General features: G+C 36.6%; 1 protein-coding gene across 3 annotated transcripts in view; it reads right to left on the reverse strand.

Annotated features, from left to right (window-relative positions):
- The window catches only part of COL28A1 (collagen type XXVIII alpha 1 chain), a 71,930-nt gene that overhangs the window by 47,187 nt on the left and 5,383 nt on the right, over window positions 1–19,360 (reverse strand). The window contains exons 1-11 of one of the 3 annotated variants that reach the window (XM_021388203.1): window positions 17,874–18,048; window positions 16,837–16,993; window positions 15,751–16,310; window positions 14,944–14,964; window positions 14,283–14,339; window positions 11,971–12,024; window positions 11,409–11,450; window positions 10,659–10,685; window positions 9,672–9,716; window positions 7,306–7,350; window positions 4,825–4,878 (exon numbers count right to left, since the gene is read on the reverse strand). In XM_021388203.1, the coding sequence (XP_021243878.1) occupies window positions 4,825–4,878; window positions 7,306–7,350; window positions 9,672–9,716; window positions 10,659–10,685; window positions 11,409–11,450; window positions 11,971–12,024; window positions 14,283–14,339; window positions 14,944–14,964; window positions 15,751–16,310; window positions 16,837–16,957 (1,026 nt within the window). In that variant the 5' untranslated portion in view covers window positions 16,958–16,993; window positions 17,874–18,048. Of the gene's footprint in view, window positions 1–4,824; window positions 4,879–7,305; window positions 7,351–9,671; window positions 9,717–10,658; window positions 10,686–11,408; window positions 11,451–11,970; window positions 12,025–14,282; window positions 14,340–14,943; window positions 14,965–15,750; window positions 16,311–16,836; window positions 16,994–17,873; window positions 18,049–19,360 lie in introns of those variants that run through there. The other 2 variants (XM_021388204.1, XM_021388205.1) reach the window with 2 other exon arrangements.

Genomic DNA, 19,360 nt, shown 5'->3' on the forward strand with positions numbered 1-19,360 from the left:
AGATGTTTTGTTTCAATCAGCAGAGAACACTAATTTTACCTCCTATGTCTCTTTATGAAAGCCTGTGCCTTCCTGTAATAAGCTCAATGTGATCTTTGAGAAGCACACCTAGCGAAAGCAAATACTATTGATTTAATCAAGATACCATCTATTAACAAGCCATCTAACCAACTGCTGTCAATCCAGGTAAGAACACAGGACATTACTAGAGCAGATCCAAGCATGGCTTTCCTCATTGCTGACTTTATTTCTGTTTCTAGAACTTTTAATCTTTTAATCCTTCCTTAAGTGAGATAGTAGGGTTTTGTGTTTTTTTTTTTTTTTTTTTTTTTTTTTTTTTTTTTTTTTTTTTTTTTTTAGAAATAACAGTTTTGCATCATCCAGCAAAAACATATTGTAGGCTGGGGAACACAAAATCTGAGTTTCTTACTCCTGCAAGCTACAGTTTGACCAAGAGTCAAATGTCTTTACAATAGATGGAGCGTTATAAACTGAAGTTCTACAATTTTAATTAATTAATTTGTACTTTAAATTTGAAAGAACTACAAAAGGTTTTTTTTCCCTCTAGGTCTCTTGTAATCTTCTTCACATGTTCTATACCTAGATGAGGTATATAGTATGCTTTGGTGTATGTTTTTATTTATTGTTACAATGAAGATAATAATTGCGGATGCCCCATCCCTGGAGGCATTCAAGGCCAGGCTGGATGTGGCTTTGGGCAGCCTGGTCTAGTGGTTGGTGACCCTGCACACAGCAGGGGGATTGTAGCTAGATGATCATTATGGTCCTTTTCAACCCAGGCCATTCGATGATTCTATGATAATATGTTGCAGCTGATGAAGCTGAAGTATGCCTTGAAGTGAATGACCTTCATGAATCTTCTAAGAAGATATGTTAAGTACAGCTGTGAATGGTATTTTTTCCTGGTATTTTAAATTAGTATGAGGGACAAGACAGGATAGATTTTGGCTCTAACAATTTAACATCTTTCTAGTGAAACATTGCCAACAGAAAACAAAAAGTTAGTAAACCAGAAAGCAAATAGAATAATCCTGGTCATTTTCTCAGGACATGCCTGGGGAACAGGACCATGATGATTGTTTCAGAAGACAGGAGACAGAAAGTGAAATTGGTCAGTTCCCAGCTCCTAACAATGAGCAAAATGTCCTCTCTATTTTATTTTAAAATTATAATGTTTTATGCTGAGTGGTAGGTTTCCTGCTAACATGAAAGTCCAACATCTGGTTAAATAGAAATACATTTAGTCAGGGAGATTAATACTAACATGACATAAGTAAAAGATGAATTAATGTATTATTATTTTTAGAGAAATTGAGTTTAAATTTGTCATTTTAAACAATTTAGCATCTTTATGGAAAAAGTTGATTTGGTAATAGAACTATTTAGATATGTTTGACGTGTAATAACTTTGCAGAAATGCAAATAGAGCAAGCTTTTTAAAAATTTGCTTAGTAGCAACAAGAGTTTTTAGTTAATGCCACTCTGAGCTGCATTCTGTCAGGATAAATGCTCTTCAGTATATTCCTACATGACCTTGAAAAGAAGGCAAAAGTAAGATGACATTATTTGATTTTATAGTAAAGAAGTTATTAAAGAGAAGGACTGGTTTTGAAGTGCAAAAGGAAAACTCCTAAACTTAGGTGTCTACATGGAAGCTGGTCAGTCCAAGAAGTGGGATTCGGAGATCTATTCAACTGATCACTGACAATATGATAAAGCAGTATCAGATTGTGTAACCAGTAAGAATTGTGTGCTGATAAGATTAGCCAGCACATTAAGAGAGAATGAAAAAATGCAAGTGAATAACAGAAGAAATAAGGATAAAACTTCCTTCAAGTAATTTCTTGGACAATGGTTCTGGATCCCATATGATGTTGCTTCAGACATGTCTAATTAAAGCAGACCAGTTAAAGATGGAATATCATCAATCCTCTCCTGCTGGTGGCTGCCAGCGCCAGCAGCATCTGGGCAGCACATAGACAACACTACCTCCAGCTGTGTCTGCCACCAGGCACTGCAAAGCAGGGGAAGGGGTATGGCACTGCATAAGGAGGCTGGGGGTGGACTGGACTACGCAGATATATGAATGAACTGTAGACTTCACAAATGAGACGCAAAACATCTGTAGGCTGAGCTCGATCTGGAGTTTATGTTGTAAGGAACTGAATCTCCCCTTTCAAACCTCAACATGGCCCACCAACAATGAATATAAATGTTCAGTAGTGGTGTTCTGCATTATGTCATACTGAACTGCCTTCAGCTCTGTTAAATCAGAGTGAAGTCACCAGTTCAGCTCAATAAGCAGAGAGTATTAGCCTGGAAAGGCCACGGGTACAAGGAAGTACACTAAGAATATCCTTATTTCTTTTACCCAGGGCAATTATAAATAACAGCTACTTCTCAGATATATTGTACTATGTGTCATAAAAACTAATTTTAAAAGAGCAACTGACTAATCTTTCTGTAAGGACAAAAAATATTGGAAAGATCACTATGTCTGAACCAAAAAAGACCTTGACCTTTACTAGCTGAATGGGTGTTTATTAAGCAATAAACAACTACTGATTATCTGCACTGATCATTAAAAAATTTTTCCACTCATCTCAAATAAGCTCCGAAATGCCAAAAGCTGGCTTTGGCACTAGGTATGGATAAGAGAGAAACTAAACATACCTATGGTTGTTTTTTTTTTTTTTTGATGTTCTTTAGCTTTAAGTATAATTACCTGCGTATTAATTAGACTTATCTGACAGTGTTTTTATTTTCATAGATGTCTGAGCCCGGAAAACCCTTGGCTATAAACATTAGCCAGAAGGTTGCTGAGTTGGAAGCTGACAAGCAAGGAAACTTTCTTTTTCATACTGAAAATCTGCAGCAAAAGTGAAGCAGAAGACCATGAATACTGCACTCATGTAGATGAATTACAGAGAGTGAGCTGCATGTATTTTACAGACAGGTAAGCGTATGAAGAGATTGTCAGGACAACAAATAGCATACAACAAATACAATTTAGTATACAACTAAGGTTTCTAGTAGTATACTATCCTGGATTCAAGTAGTATACTATCCTGGATTTCATCCTGTGAAATGACAGATTAAAAAATTACTGTCATTTGCTCTGCTAAATTAAAGAGAAGCATGACTTTTCCACCACATGCATGAATAGCTTCTTTCAGATCCACTGTCTTCTTTCTTTCCTCACTTCTGAAATATTCTGTACCAAATTTTTACAAAATGCTTGATTAGGAAAAGATGAAGAAACAAGAAGTATGAAAAAGCACTTGTCAGGAGAGGAAAATCATGATGGATGCCAGTATTCCAGTCCTTTTACCATAAATATTTCCCACATCTAAGTTTATTTCTGTGGATCTCCAAATTAATTTGTTGCCTAAGAAACAAAATATGAATGTTGCATCTTTGTCAAATTGCTCTATGTGAATTTAGTTGCCTGTGGTAAAATTTGTCATTAGACTCTATATTTTCTAACTGATAAATACAAGATCTTTCTGTACTGAATGTTGTTAATAGGTGTCCCATGAGCAAGACAACCGTATTTAATTATATAAAAGCAATTTGCCAAAGATTTGCAAATCAGAAGACTGTGTACATTAATCAGATATCCAATTGTTTTTGCTTCGCAAGCTGTAGTCTGTATCTCCAAATGATCTATTTTCAGTGCAACTAACCTTACACACCTACTAATTTTAAAGTTGTCCAGAGTTTTTGCCAGTATATAAGAAAGATAAAAAATGATTTTAAAAGCTCATTCTCCAGATTTTATAATCATGAACTAAAATCAATTAAATTTTTTAAACCAACGCTCCTTGCCTTGATGGCTGGGCTTGGGAACCCAGGTGAAGCACAAGCTGTAGGTCCCAAAACCTACATACCATGATGACACTACTGTGCATCAAGTAGATGATGTATATTATGATGTATATTGGGGCAAGCACAGATACAGGTTGGGCAGAGAATGGCTTGAGAGCAGCCCTCAGATGAAGGATCTGGGAGCGCTGATTGATGAGAGATTCAACACGAGCTGGCAATGTGCACCTGCAGCCCAGAAGACCAACTATATCCTGGGTTGCATCAAGAGAAGCGTGACCAGCAGGTTGAGGGAGGCGATTCTGCCCCTCTACTCTGCTCCTGTGGGACCTCACCTGGAATACTGCATCCATTTCTGGACCCCCCAACACAAGAAAGAAAAGGAGTTGTTAGAGCAGGTCCAGAGAAAGGTCACAAAGATGATCTGAGGGCTGAAGCACCTCCCCTACAAGGACAGGCTGAGAGAGCTGGGGCTCTTCAGCCTGGAGAAGAGAAGGCTCCAAGGAGACCTCACAGCAGCCTTCCAGTACCTGAAGGGGGCCTACAGAAAAGTTGGGGAGGAACTTTTTATAAGGGCAGGTAGCAATAGGATGAGGGGAAATGGTTTTAAACTGGAAGAGGGTAGATTTAGACTAGATATTAGGAATGAATGCTTTACTGTGAGGGTGGTGAGACACTGGAACATGTTGCTCAGTGAGGCTGTGAATGCCCATTCCCTGGAAGCACTCAAGGCCAGGCTGGATGGGGCTTTGAGCAACCTGGTCTAGTGGGAAGTATCCCTGCCTATAGCGGGGGGTTGGAACTAGATGATCTTAAGGGTCCCAAAGTATTCTATGATTCTGTGATACTACTGCTGTACAAGGAACACCACAAAAAAAAATACTGAAAAAAAAGGATAGTACAGTGTTAAGATTCCACACAGACTTCCTGTATCCTCTCACATTATATAACATCTACACATATAAAGCCACATCTTACCTTGCTTCCTTGAATGCCTTTCAGGCCTGGCTCACCTGGAGGTCCACTGACACCCTACACAAAAGTCAAAGAATAGAATGAGTTTTCTTTGAAGGTGCATGTAGTGTTTCTTTTGAATTTGGCCTGAAATGCATACAGGAAAATGTAGCAAAATGCTAAGCTCTGAAGGACAAGCAACTTCTGCCTCACATCCTGTGAAGTGCCCAATGTACTGTTACGATATTCTTAATATTCAATAAGCAATGCAGGCAGAAAAGATATTTTACTACTCCCTACACATTTCATCTTTTTTATCCAATGCTTTTCTTTCTTCTCCTGCTCCTGACTTCAAATCTGAATAATTTTCACGTTATTTCCTCTGCCAAGCAAATAAAATAAGCCACCACCTCCCCACACTTTAGCTCTGTTTGTTAGAAATCACTTCCTCTAAATCTCTCTCTCAACTGATGAGCTGAGATTAAATTTAATTCCCTGACATTACTATAAATGTTGTGTCCCCTCATGCAATGAGATCGTTAGTGGCTCTTTAGGAGCAATGACATATGAGCAGGCCACTTCAAGGCCAGCAAAACAGCTAGGAAAAAGCAAGTTCCAAAATACAATTGTGCTTAAATCATAGCCTTATAAACTGTCTCATTAGAGTACAGTGATGTTTCGGGTGCTGTAATGTGCACAAACTCACAGTTATATGGCCTGATTCCTTGGTTTATACATTTTAAATGAGTACTAAAAGGAATCTTGCAGTTTTGTTTAAGAGAAGCAATCTCTATTCTGTTAGTATCTTGATGTCGTATAAAGAAACAAAATATTTCTTTACAATCTCTTAGTACTTGAAAAGCATTTCCAGAGACCTTGAAAAATCACATTTTAATAAGTCATTCTTCCAAAGCAAAAAATTATGATCATGATGTGAGAGGGACAAATATCTCAGAAGTAAAATCAAAATGTGATCAAGGAGGGGTGATAAAGAATATAATATAAAATAGAAATTCTAAGTTAGGCTAAATCATTCTCAAGCTCAATGCATGTTATCTTCCTCTTAGTCGTTGAGCAGATTGTATGTAGTTCCTTGGTTCTCATAGCTCAAAATTGTAATGAATACTTGTAGACATTGAGTAGTATTCTTGTATAGGGCTACATGCATTTGCTTTGGATGCTTTTTTTTTTGTATTTTCAAACCTAAATTGATTGTAAGACCATTGTGCATATGACGCTATGTAACAGTAAGCTCAAAACTAGGAGAAATTGTAGCGATTCTATATATGAAAAGGAAATTGTTATTTATTTAAATGTGATTTTGCCTTAAAATAACCAAGTTATGTGGTTGCACAAGAATTTAGAGATGGCTTGATTTGCAACAGCAGCTGGTATTTTACAAAGACTGCAAACCTGAACATATACTTCATGAAGAATTGAATTTACGTAGGGAAATGCTGGTGATCTGATTTGCCTCAGTAATTCCTTGCAAGACTGGCCAGAACTCTCTTAGACCCCATGTGTTTCTGTGTCTTAATAAACAGGAACAACTAAGTGTTATTGTTTAGGGCACAGATTGCATCTCACTGCTTACCAGACAGAAACAGAATTACTGTAGCATAACATAATAAGTTAATATATCTGTGACACTACTTCATATCTGCTGTTAAACAAAAGGACATCATTTAAAAATATTAAAAATGACATTTAGGACTAAATGTCCAGAACTCAATATCATGGAATAAATTTCCATTACCCTATTACGTCCACATTTTGTTTCTTTCATGTAGCCCAGAAGCAGATTCAGTAGAGAAGTGAATGGACAAGTGCTGGCAGTCGTCATTCCACATGACTTATGGATATAATGGGAGACTGGCATAACTGCTTGAGACCTCTACTCCAAAAAGCAAGTATTTTTATGTGTTGAGTACTAATTTTTTCTAAGGAAATTAGACCAGTTATAAACACAAACACAGCAGTAACTCGTTTCAGTAACTGCAAAGAGCGAAGAGGAAGACTTGGACTCCTGCACAGCAAACAAATAAATGATCACTGATCTGAGAGTGGTAACAACCTGCTCCTAATAAGACTGAAATTTTCTCTGATTCTTTTCCCATGTTTTTAATTAATCATGTCAGATTTAAATGTCTCCAGCAACCCTCTGTCACTCTGGATCGCTTATATTTGAGGAGGACCATGTTCAGATTTCCAAGACACGTGCACTGTAAGATACATGTTGGGTATGACTGAGCATGATTTTACACTAAGGTCAAGAAGAGAGCTCTGTGGGTGGAAAGCCCAAATGTACCACACACCTCTGAGAAGATTTAAGCACTAGCAGCCAAGATTTTTTACTTTGAAAATTATTTTTAAAAGACAAATTTTCCAGACTCTGCTGCTTTGGTGCCTCAGGCACCAAATGTGTTGCTTTCCATGAGCTGACAGGTTTAAAACTTACAGAAAATAATGTTTTTCTTTCTATCTGGTAACTTTTACTTCTCTTACCTGAGGTCCCCGAGGTCCCCTAGGGCCAAAAGGACCTTCCAAACCCTAAGGAAACATAAATTTCAATTATCAGATTAAGAAATTGCAATTACCGACTTCAAAGCAAACTACAGCGTATGTCTGTTGAAGCATTTTGTAGGAAGTCTCTTCACTCTTCACAGTACTGCTGTTTTTCTTCTGTACTCAGTAACTGTTAGTTCCATTTTCAATATATGGCTAAAATACTTCTCTTATAGAACAAGCATTGTGGATGGCTACTTAACATCACGGCTATTTGGTTAACTAGTTGTTCTTTGCCATAGGTCTTGAAATTCAATTTCAAGCCAATATATTAGATACAGAATTCTTAAAAAACATTATGGTGTTAATACAATAATAACTTCGGCTAACATAGTCTCAGTAGCTCAAACTGTGGGAAGGTAGATTCACACGAATAGTTTGCAAAAAATCATTTTAAGATGGCATATTTTATTATTCTGCTAGCTATTATTTCCTTATTGGAAACTGCTACTGCAGATTGCTCACAAATCTTTCTGTTTCACTGTTTCTTCTTCAGTCACCAGTCAGCATATGTCACATTTTGAACCTCCTATAGCCCTGACAAATTTAGCAGTGACAATTATGCAGCCACACACCCTCTACTATTGTCACACACAGATTTAGAAGTTCTAACAATTCTCTCCACCTAGGCATTAGCTTCTAGGCTGGTGGCCAGCTGCCAGAGAGCAGACTGCCCCACTCAGTTCTAGTTCCTTTTACAAAGCTACAGAAGAAAGGGAGGGCACAAACAACAATATTTTGATGCGATGATAGTTACTTTTGTTGGAACACAAACATATGATTGGAGTCAACTTTGATTTCAAAGCTGAAGAAAAACTTTCTGCATTTCAAGTTTGATTAGCTTTTAAAGAAACTCAGATTGACAGCAACAAAACCTCTACTGGAGTCAGTCTCACTAGTGAGATTAGAAAGCTGGGGGTGGTGATAGGGAATGGAATTTTTTCAAATCAGACAATACTGCCAATTATGCTTCAATACCCATCACTGCCGTCCAAAAATCCAACTCACAATATTGAAGTTATTCTTTGCCTTATCTGCTCTGTTTCTGATGATTTTGTCTAGCAGAGATTACTTTCATTAAAAAAAAATAATAATAATAATTAACCATTTGGAATGTGAAGCTGGGAATTATGGAAGTGGAAATTTATATTCACTAAATACATCATAATCCCTGATCCTCTACAGATGTCAAATTTCTTTTCATCGCTGTCCTCAACAGAAATGAATCAAGAACACTGCCAGCAACACTGGCATATAGTCTCTACATCTATTTGGCTGGTTTGATTATGTTCTATGCCAGCTTCTGGACAGTTTTCTTTGATCTTAGTAGACATTTCACATAACATCATGCTATTTCTCACATATTGCCTGGATAAAGAAGCCAAGAAGTAATGACCTTTTTTTATTCCTCAGAGAGATGCAACTCTTCCAAATTCTTTAATGATATTTCAGACTTTTCTGACTCGCTGCCATTTTGAACTCCAGCTTCTTAAAAGACACACATGATCTTTCATTCTTTATTAATTTTTTTTTAATTTGTGACAAATACTTCTGCTTTAAATATTTCCTTATTTCTACCTGTAATTCATCATTACAGAGCAGATGACTGGAACCACAAACATTTCAATTTCATCTTTGGCAAAAATAGGCATAATGTGGATGTTAAAACAGAAGAAACATTTTGACTGAATGATCACCTGTAGTCTAGCTGGTATTTAACCATAAATCAGTGGTTTGTAGCACTTGCACAAGCCTGTTTATATGAACTCAACGTACATGATTATCTCTACCAGGACTGCATTGTCTTTTCATCTTTCAGATTATAAAATCCAGACAAAAATCATATTCAACTGTACAAATTTTACACTTCAAATTAAAAGAAGAGGAATGGATAGAGGTGTGAATACATATCAGTGCAGATGGGCTAGTGAATGTCTTCTTAAAGCTGTTCCGGTTGTATAAGAATCTGTTTCCACTGTAATATAACTATATGTTTGAGCAAAAATGTATATTAAAAAAAATCTGATTAACCCTGTTACAACATGACAGTCTTTTGTAAACAGCTCCTGGCAGCAGTTAGGATAGCCTTTAATTTAAGTATACAATTACATTTCTTCTGCAAAATGGAAAAAAGAATATGGTGAACCGGGTGTTTGGTTTCTATGAACAGTATTTTTACTGCAAATATATATCTAATACCAGAGAATTATAAGCAGTTCAATTTTTACAGTAATCTTTACAAGCTATTTTATGAATATGTCATGTGTTTTTCAGTGTGCAACAGTTTAAATAAAAATTGTACTTACTCTTTCCCCTTTTACTCCGGGGGATCCACATTCTCCTCTTTCACCCTTTATAAGAAATCAACAGTTTAAGATCTAAAAAGATGCCTTGATAACATAGATGCATTTAAGACTGCGCAAGCAGTGCAATAGCACAAGAAGCCTAGCAGATTTTGAAGACCTGAGAGTTGTGTCATTAGGCCTGATCTGTAGAAGATATGGTGTGCTCTACTCAGGATGCCTTTATTTTCTCTCTGAAAACACCTACAAAATTTCCAACCTAAATAGTAAGAGGATAATATATTTAATATTTAACAAGTTTTGCTGTATTTTTCCACTTTGCTGTGCTGCCTCCAAAGATCCTGTTTCTCTCTATATTCCAATCTCATTACTGTGATGTTCACTATTTTCCTGAGTAATAAGTATGAGATTATATATATGCAACGAAGAATTACTGGTCAAAATCGGATCATATCTGTTTCTCTACTGGCTACGATGGCCAAGTTAGTCAATTTCAGCTCTAGAATCTGACAAGTTCCTGAATAATATAGTTTTTTTTTCTTTTTGAAGAGCCTACATTGAGATTTGTTTTGGGCAAGCATTAACTCTGTCAAGTAATAGTTAGCTTAAGTCAGCTTACTTATGGTAAGTTTTTTAAAAGCAAATTAATTACAAATCTACTTGTTTGCAACAAATAATTTGAAATTCTTTCTATTTAACCTATAATTCAACTCCCACCTTTCTTCTTTCTAGCAGCTTCGTCACTGATCTTTGGCATTTTTAAAAAATATTTGGATTATATTTTTAATCTTGTACTTTTTTGGGTTTTATTCCAACAAACCAGCCTGCCAATTTACATAAATTACATAAATTTTTACTTTACTTTTAGGAATTGCGCTGGGAGCTCTCATGACAAAAAGGCAAGACAATCTATTCTTTCCATTCTTTCATATACATCATCAATAACTGACAATCTATTTTTACAGTTCATCCATTCTATAAAAATCTTACCTTTTCACCCTTATAACCAGGAGTTCCCTGTTTGAAAACAAACAAAAAAAGAGGAGGGGAGGATCATAAAAGAAATTGCAAAGGCATAACACTCTGTTAATTTACCCAGGAAAAAACCAGCAAATAATTATGTTTAAGTTTAACTATTCATGAAAATAAAATATTTCTCAAGAATCACTTAACTCGTAATTATCTGCAAATTTAGAAACGTGTATTATGTCCTCATGACGTTGGCTGTAAATACGTCAATCAGATTGCCTGACTCTTAGCAGATACACACTACATTTAAACAAGGTTTTTAAACTGAACTGATGTATCTGTGGAGTAACGTTAATCTTTCTACTTGGAATGAACAAGAATTCAAGCTGAGAAATACCAGATATCAGAAGCCGTTGTAGAACTACTTAGACGTTGTTAGAGATGACATCTTCAAGTCTGTCTTCTCAAAAGTACAATGCAGGTCAATGCAAAATCAAGTAGCCTCAAAAGTTTGTTTTGTCAGCAGCACCCCAACTCTACACTTAAGCACATGAGTAGAATGAAGCAATTTCTAATGTGTTCATCTCAGTACAAATGCTTCTTTAAGCCAGAGCTTAGCTTAGGTGCTCTAAATAATTACATAAATAGGATGTGTGAAAAAAAATGGGAAACATATTTTCAATTCAGTGGAAATAAACATGGATATCCTTAGGATCTGGAAGATAATCTGAAAAAAAACAAATACGAGTTAGCTCTGTAATACTCACACACCTCTTCACCTTTTTCTCCATGATCTCCCTTTTGAGAGTCACCCTATTGGAAGCAAAGGAACATAATTGAAATAGGTATTGTTCTATTATTTCTTACTATTACACTAAAACCTAGAACACTATTCAAGGATTAAGAATTGCCTTTCCTATTTAGAAACATCAGCGCTTCCACTCACAATTATGAACACACAGTTCTCAAAAATTAATACAGAAAACTCAACTACTGTTATTAAATGACAGAAACCTCAATCACCAGAGCAAGCTGCTCCACAGAAGAGATTTGAATGTTGTTAGAAAGATCTGTAGAGCTTAAAGAGCCTTCAGGCAGATCCAGAGATCTCTGCTGTTAGAGGAATAATTGAATGATGAGCAGTTTTAACTTGGTAGAAGTTCAGTTTTGAATTCTTCTTTCTGACTATTAAAGATGCTAACTATAAATGTCTCATAGCAAAAGTCAGTTTTTAAACCACATTTTACTCTAACTCTTCCTTGTTATTTTCACCTCTACAGCTTGGACAAAAATAGATAGAAGTGTGCCTAAATTTGTTAAAAACTCTCTTAACCTTGTTTCCTTTTGGTCCTGGCTCGCCTCTTTCCCCTTTGTATCCAGCTTTGCCCTGAAACAAAGCACGAAATCGTTATTACAATGGTAAGGGTAAAATTTCCAGTTGCTTGGAGACTACAGATTTGCTGCTGGCAAAACCATTCTGGAATAAGCTGAGGTATAAATCCACACTGATGCGGGCATGGCACGCATGACACAACTTTCACTTAGCATAAATAAATAAATAGATGGTATTATAATATATCTGTGCTTTTTTTTTTTTTTTTGCAATGTTCAATGACAAATACACTTTCTACCTTGAACTTTAGCAAAATACAGCATTTCAAAATCTAATCAGCAAGGAATCACAGAAAATATAACACAGTCTCTCCTTCCTTTTTTTTTTTTTTTTTTTTTTTTTTTTTTTTTTACAGAGGTACCATAGCTATCTGCTGTCTTCATTTAAAAAAAGCTATGCATGGGACATCTTAGTGGCAATATTCAGCTCCAAAATTAAAAATTACTACATCCTTAGACTGGCTGGGAGAATTGTGAAGATGAGGAATAGCAAACTTGGTGAATGTGTGTGGGGTATATATATATATATATATATATATATATATATATACACACACACTGATTTATATGTGTATTTGTATATAAAAAGTGTATTATATTATAGGTTACATCTAATCACTTTGGATAAAACAGCCTAAAATTCCAGGATCTGAAACTTGCAGCTGGAAGCAAGGGGCAGGGCATTATTCAAAGTCAAGAGACTGGATGAAAGGTGCTGCTGTCATAACCTGCTACACATTTAGAATCATAGAATATCCAGGTTGGAAGGAATCCATAACAATCATCTAGTCCAACTCCTGGCTCCACAAAGGACCACCAAAAAATTCAACTCTATGCCTGAGAGCGTTGTCCAAATGCTTCTTGAACTCTGGTGCTTTGGACCATGCCCACTGCCTTCTGGTGCAGCCTCTTTTCCCTAACCCCCGCCTGCCCCTCCCCTGACACAGCTCCGTGCCATTCCCTCGGGCTCTGACGCTGTCACCAGAGAGCAGAGCTCAGTGCTGCCCCTCTGCTCCCTGTTGAGGAGCTGCAGCCACCATGAGGCCCCCCAGCTACTCTGCTGTGGACTGAGCAAACCAAATGAACTCAATCACTTCTCATATGTCTTTCTCTCTAAACCCTTCGCCATCTTTGTATCCCTCCTTTTGACAGTCTCTAGTAGTCTTATGTCCTTCTCATACTTACTTTGGTGCCCCAAACCTGACAAAGTACTTGAGGTGAGGCCACCGTGCAGCGCAGAGCAGGACAATCACTTTCCTCACCCTGTAGCAGTGCTGGACCTGATGCCCCCCAGGGTATGGTTGGCCCTTTTGGTTGCCAGGGCACATTGCTGGCTCACATTCAACTTACTGTCAACTAAGACCCCCATATCCCTTTCTCTGGGGCTGTTCTCCAGTGTCTCATCCCCTAGTCTGTATGTGTAGCAAGGACTACCCCATTCCAGGTACAGAATCTGGCACTTGCTCTTGTTAGTCTTTGGGTGGCTGGTGATTGCCCAGCTCTCTAATTAGTCTGGATCTCTCTGCAAGGTCTCCCCACCCTTGACAGAGTCAGCAGCTCCTCCCAAGTTAGCAGCATTTTCAGATTTGCTCAGAACACCTTCTAGTCCTACATCCAAGTCATTTATGAAAACATTAAAGAGAAGTGGCCCTAGAAAAATGGAGCTCTGAGGATCATATGTTTGATCAGTTGCTCAGTGTCTAGGGAGAAAGGCAAAAACCTTCGTATGTACCTTGTCTGTCTCTGGGAGAGCTGTTAAAGATACAAAAGAGTTCAGAGGTTACACACTGTTCTTTGCTAGGGCCAAGAAGCTGTTATGTTCTGAAGTGTTACAAGAGAAAAGAGAGTGGCAGAGGCAGAGTTTTAGACCTTTCTTCACATAAGCCATCACTTCCTGGTGGAAGTAAATCTTTGTCTAACAGACATCTGCTTCCTTGTTACAAGTTTCAAGGATAACTTTTTGATTTGAGATTCAAAATCATGCACCTATTTAACCATGATGTTTACCTAGTAATATAAAGATATTTCCAAGACAGTATGTGATCATAGGTAGATTTTTTGTTTGAGCTCTTAAAATGACAGCAGCCTTTCCAGAGATGTCAGTGACATACTATGATACCTCACTTCTGTTTTACCGTATATAAATCAAGACATTATCTGTGCATAAACACATTAACCAATTATAATACAGTGCAACATTGATCACGATTAAAAAGCAAATTCTCAAGGTTTTTCAAGTGAATGCATACTTACTGGATCACCTTTGTCTCCTTTTATTCCCATTTCACAGACACACATCCTCCGCATACACTAAAAGGTTAATAGAAACATTAAAGCAGAACAATTAAAACAGAACATTTTCAAATTTATTATTTCAAATTTCTTAAGCAAAAACTCTGCTTTTGCCTAGTGACACATTAGAAAACATAAAATACATGATATATCAATAAATATTTCCTTTACAATTGATGGTATAGCCCAGCCAAAAATCAGTTGTTTGAATTCCAAACTTCATTTATAACACAAAAAAATCAGTTACTGCTTTAGCTACAAATATTTAAAGTTGCATATACATAGTGAAAAGTACTGTGAAATTTCATATTTTTGGACAATTCTGACATTGCTATTGTTTTCTAGTGAGACAACTAATGAACTTTCATGTGTTGTAGTGTTCTTATTGCACTTCAGAAGGAAAAGTTCTTTATGCCTTACTACCAATACTACCGAATGGAAGTTACAGATTTATCAGGAACAGGGTGGGAGAAACTATAGTCAGGAAAGGAAGGGTGATCCATTCTGCAACATTATTGCTTTACAGGAGAAACAGACATCAGGAGGAAAAGATACCATCTAGTATTAATAACAGTCAAGAGTAAGAGTAAAAGTAAAAGAGTAAAACTCAAAAAAAACCTACTTGCTTCCGAAATAAGGCTTCCTGTAAAGAAAAGAAAAATATTATTTCTGTATATAATTCATTTAACAGTGTACTAATTTGACTGTTTTCCCTCTCTAGTTTACAGAATTCCCAAGGTAAATGATAAAGAATGTGAACACCTTCATCTGTCATCACTGGTAAGAACTAGTCTATGATACTAGTCATAGAAATGATTCTCCAGTACGAGTAGGGGGCTGCTCCACATGACCTACAGTGGCCAGAAAGCAAACAGACAGCTAAAGAGACAATATTAAGAACCAAAGCTAAGAAGGGGAATATGAAAAGACTGAGGAACGGCCTTACTATGGAAGCTTTTACTAGTATAATACACAGGGGAAGGTCTGGATGTTTTATCAATGTTATGCATGGCAGCACCAGTAACCTGTTGAAGTTTTACTGTATGCTCAGAGACACACAGCTTGAGGTGGGAAATACTCTGTCCCTTCATCGCTGTGCTATCATCATTCAAGCACACAACTCCTTGGAGAGTGGCTGGAAGGAAGAAGCCACCTCAGTCCTGATTCTTGGTTTAACACAGAGACACGAACTACAAAAATACTCCTTCCAACAGCACCATTCCCTGAGATCTCTGGGATGAGGTTTTTTTTTTTTGTAAATGCATAAATTCACAGGGATAAGACATATATTTGTAACAGGAGAAATGTTTTAGAAGTATCTTTTGTATTTCACTGCAAATCTCTGTGCTGCCTTCAGGACAAACCTGCCAAAGTTAAAGGAAATTTGACATGGATAGATGTGGGACCATGTAACATCAGCATTACTTACCAATTCCAATGCTACATCAACTGCCAGGTTCTGGTCATCCAGGCATAAGACGTGTTTAGAAGATGAATCACCAGATATCAAGCGCAATTTTTCTTCCTTAACATTTTTCTTAGAAAGGCCAATGGTAAAAAAGTGTATTCCAAGGTTCCTGGCTGCAGTGGCTATACCCTGGACATTAGGGCTGTTTGGATGATCTACACCATCAGTCATCAAAAAAGCCACTTTTATACTTCTCTCACGACCTTCGGTTTTAAACAGCTGAGTGGCATTGGAAATTGCATAATAGGAGTAGGTCCCTTGGCCGATGTAGACCAGAGCCTTGATTTTCTCTTTAAAATTCTGCGCATTTTTCCATGCTTTGAAAGGATGCTCAATTCTGACTGTGCTGCTGAACTGCATGCCTGCTAGTTTGACATTGTACTTCTGAGATTTAACTGGCTTCATCTGGAAAATGTTGTCAGTTAAGCTTAAAACAAAATCCTTCTGTAAATCAAACAACTGATTTTTGGCACTTTCTGAACTGTCCATGATAAAGACTATATCAATGAGACACAAATCACCTGCAGTGGAACAAGGAAGTTAAATCTATGAGTGATGGGCACACCTGCATTACAGACTCTCTGCAATAATCCCATTTCCCCCCAAAATTCCTGTCTTTTCAGTAATGTTCTGAGGAGAAATTTCATTGTAAATACCAACAAATTCTACTAAAGTCAAGTAATGAAATTTTATTTGCTTTAATTCGTATCAGTATTATTAAAGACAATCTACAGAGAAACACGTTTAAATTAAGTTCTTAATGGGATTGGTTCAGAATTCTGATTGGTTTTGTATACAAAGTACAAATTTTCCACATTTAATTTCGAAATGAAAAATAGGCGTCTTATTGCTTAAAAGAGGAACGTGTGTCAAAGGAAATAATAGGTCAAATTGTAATGCCTGGCCAAGAAAATGCAGGATACAACACAGTATTTTTGATTCTCAATAATCAAAATAAATTACATTTATAAATAGATTCATATTTATTCTTAAACATGAGGCAATACGCAATGTGGTCAACCCAGATATTTAAGAAAACTGTTTTACCTTCATCACTTTGCAAAGCAAAATGAGACTTTTTTCCTTTCTGTTTGCTTTGTCCATCTGCTATCTGGTTTGTTGCCACAGCCAGAAGTAAAAAGCAAAAGAAAGAATGTTTCTTCCTCATAATGACATTTATCCCAAACTAGATAACTTTTCCTTCCTGTTAAAAGAAAAAAAAAAAATCTGTGAACACTTCATTAATAAATACACATATTTACAGACAGAATACACATTTATGGGAAGCACAATTCTAGAGGCAACTTATAAACAGCAGTTATAAAAAATAATCATGTAGGTAGTTTAAGTGTAGCAGCCAGAGCAATCCCAACTGGATCTCCCATTATATTAGAATGTGTTTTATTAGAAAGGATTTATGGGTAGAACACTGTGCCCACTTTTCTTTCTTAAAAATATCATTTCTATCTTTAACTTTCACTTGAACATACAACAAAGTAGGGCAAAAGAAATTGCTATTAGTTTATGTTGCTTTCAATAAATTTTGCTATTAATCTGTTTATATTAAAATAGCAGAGATATTATAGAAAATATAAAATATAACTAATTTCTAGAAATTCTTAATTGTTAGGAATAAATAGATCCGAGTGATTTAGAATACAAATATATTACCTACAGCTGGAGAATCAGGATCAACAACTTCTTATAAAAAGCAATGGCTTAAGAGTGAAATTCAGTACATGAACATATCATTAATGTACATTATTGTAACAGACTGTGTGCAGTATTGTCTGTAAAGACAGCATTCTATTAAGACAACATACACTAATAAAGTGAATATTGCAGTATTTAAGTCAGTCATTCAACCTATTTCTAGAGAAAACTGTACTCCACTAAAAATAATTTATAAAAAAGTCTTTAATATACAGCAATTTGAAATATCACTATTAATGGTAACCAGTAATATCTCAAATTTAACTATCCTTCCTAAATACTGTCTCCAACTCCATCAAGCAGTTGCACCTATAGAATCTATCAGTGTAATCCTCTAAAAGTACAAAGGAAATAACTTTTAAGTCTCTTACCATCAAAGGTGTTCAAAGGGCAAATTGTGGATTGAATGAGCTGTCAGCATAGAAAACATGTCCAGTAGGTTACACAGAATGGGAAAACAAGGAAAACTGTAATTAAATAGTCTATCCACTTGTAAGTGTTTCTATCTTGCCTCAAGATCGTTTATGGTCCATCACTCCTGTTCAGCTGGCCAAAGTTTAAATGAAAATAGTCAGGCATTTTGCCAGTGCTGAGTGGGAGACCAAGCCACCCTATTAAAGGGACAGAGTCAACCCAGGAGCATGAGTATGTCCCCTTTTTACAAAGCTGAACTTTCACACTAAAATCACAGAATCGCGAGGGTTGGAAGGGACCTCAAGAGATCATCATGTCCACCCCCCCGCTAAAGCAGGTACCATACAGTAGGTCGCATGGGTAGGTGTCCAAAATACTTGCTTCTAAACAACTTGCATCTTTACCTATCACTTTATCAGCCTCATCTCTTCAGCTTTTCCAAGCAGCAGTGGTTAGATCAGAGATGTGACATTAGCATATTATCCCTTACAGTCTAGAATTGGGCTCAGGCTTGAAGAGGAGTACCGGGGTGCGCTGCAATAAAGAGAAATCTTGGGAGAACTGAAGTTACTGTTGAGTGTCCGGGAGTAAAGAGGATGTACAACCCAAAGAAAGCTAGCAGCAGTTTCATAGTTTTACACACAACTTGCAGGGCACATGTAAATCTGGATACAATGTTATGTTCTTCTTGAAGAAATTAAAATAGTTGCGAGCGGGGAGGGAAAGAAGTAATAAATTCCAGAGAATTCTAAAATTCAGATTACCTTCAAATTCTGCAATATGAAAAATACAAGGGAAAAGAATGAATTACTTGTACTTCACTAATCCTCATTTTTGATTTTTGGTGCAGTTAGAAATTCAAACAAAAATTTTATTAGGGTCTCTATAGGCTAGGTTTTCTCCTAAATCTTCAACTGCTGTTGCTATGTTTGATCTCGCTGCCTGCAGACCCTGAAGTAGGTGATGCCTGAGAAACTATTACCTTTTAAAATTGTGTAGATGATCACACTTCTGTGTTTCTTTTCAGTTCCCTCATAGAAAATTGTATGAAAACATGCCTGTTTTGCTTCTCATTTGACGTTTAAACAGCAGCAATGCAATATGCTAACTATGAGTTTTTAAGTAACCAGAATCCATTTCCTGTTGATTTAATTGAAATTTCAGTGAAGAAACTCTTGTGGAAAAAAAAACCAAAACACAAAAAACCAACATCTTAGGCATTACTAAGCAGCGTGCATGAAAAAGTCCCTGCCTTCATGCAGACTAGCAGAAGCACCCTTCATTCAGCCTTGGAGCAAGATCTCCTCTATTGCTAGAGCCACTGCTTTCTGTTCCTTCAAAGGTACATCTCTTTTTTAAAATGATACTTACCAGGAAATTAGGACTTGACAATAGCTTCAAGCACCTCTTAGCTATGCTACACAGCACAGCCAGCTTGCCTACC

The sequence above is a fragment of the Numida meleagris genome, chromosome 2 (genome assembly GCF_002078875.1).
Source record: "Numida meleagris isolate 19003 breed g44 Domestic line chromosome 2, NumMel1.0, whole genome shotgun sequence".
Classification (NCBI taxonomy): Eukaryota; Metazoa; Chordata; class Aves; order Galliformes; family Numididae; genus Numida; species Numida meleagris.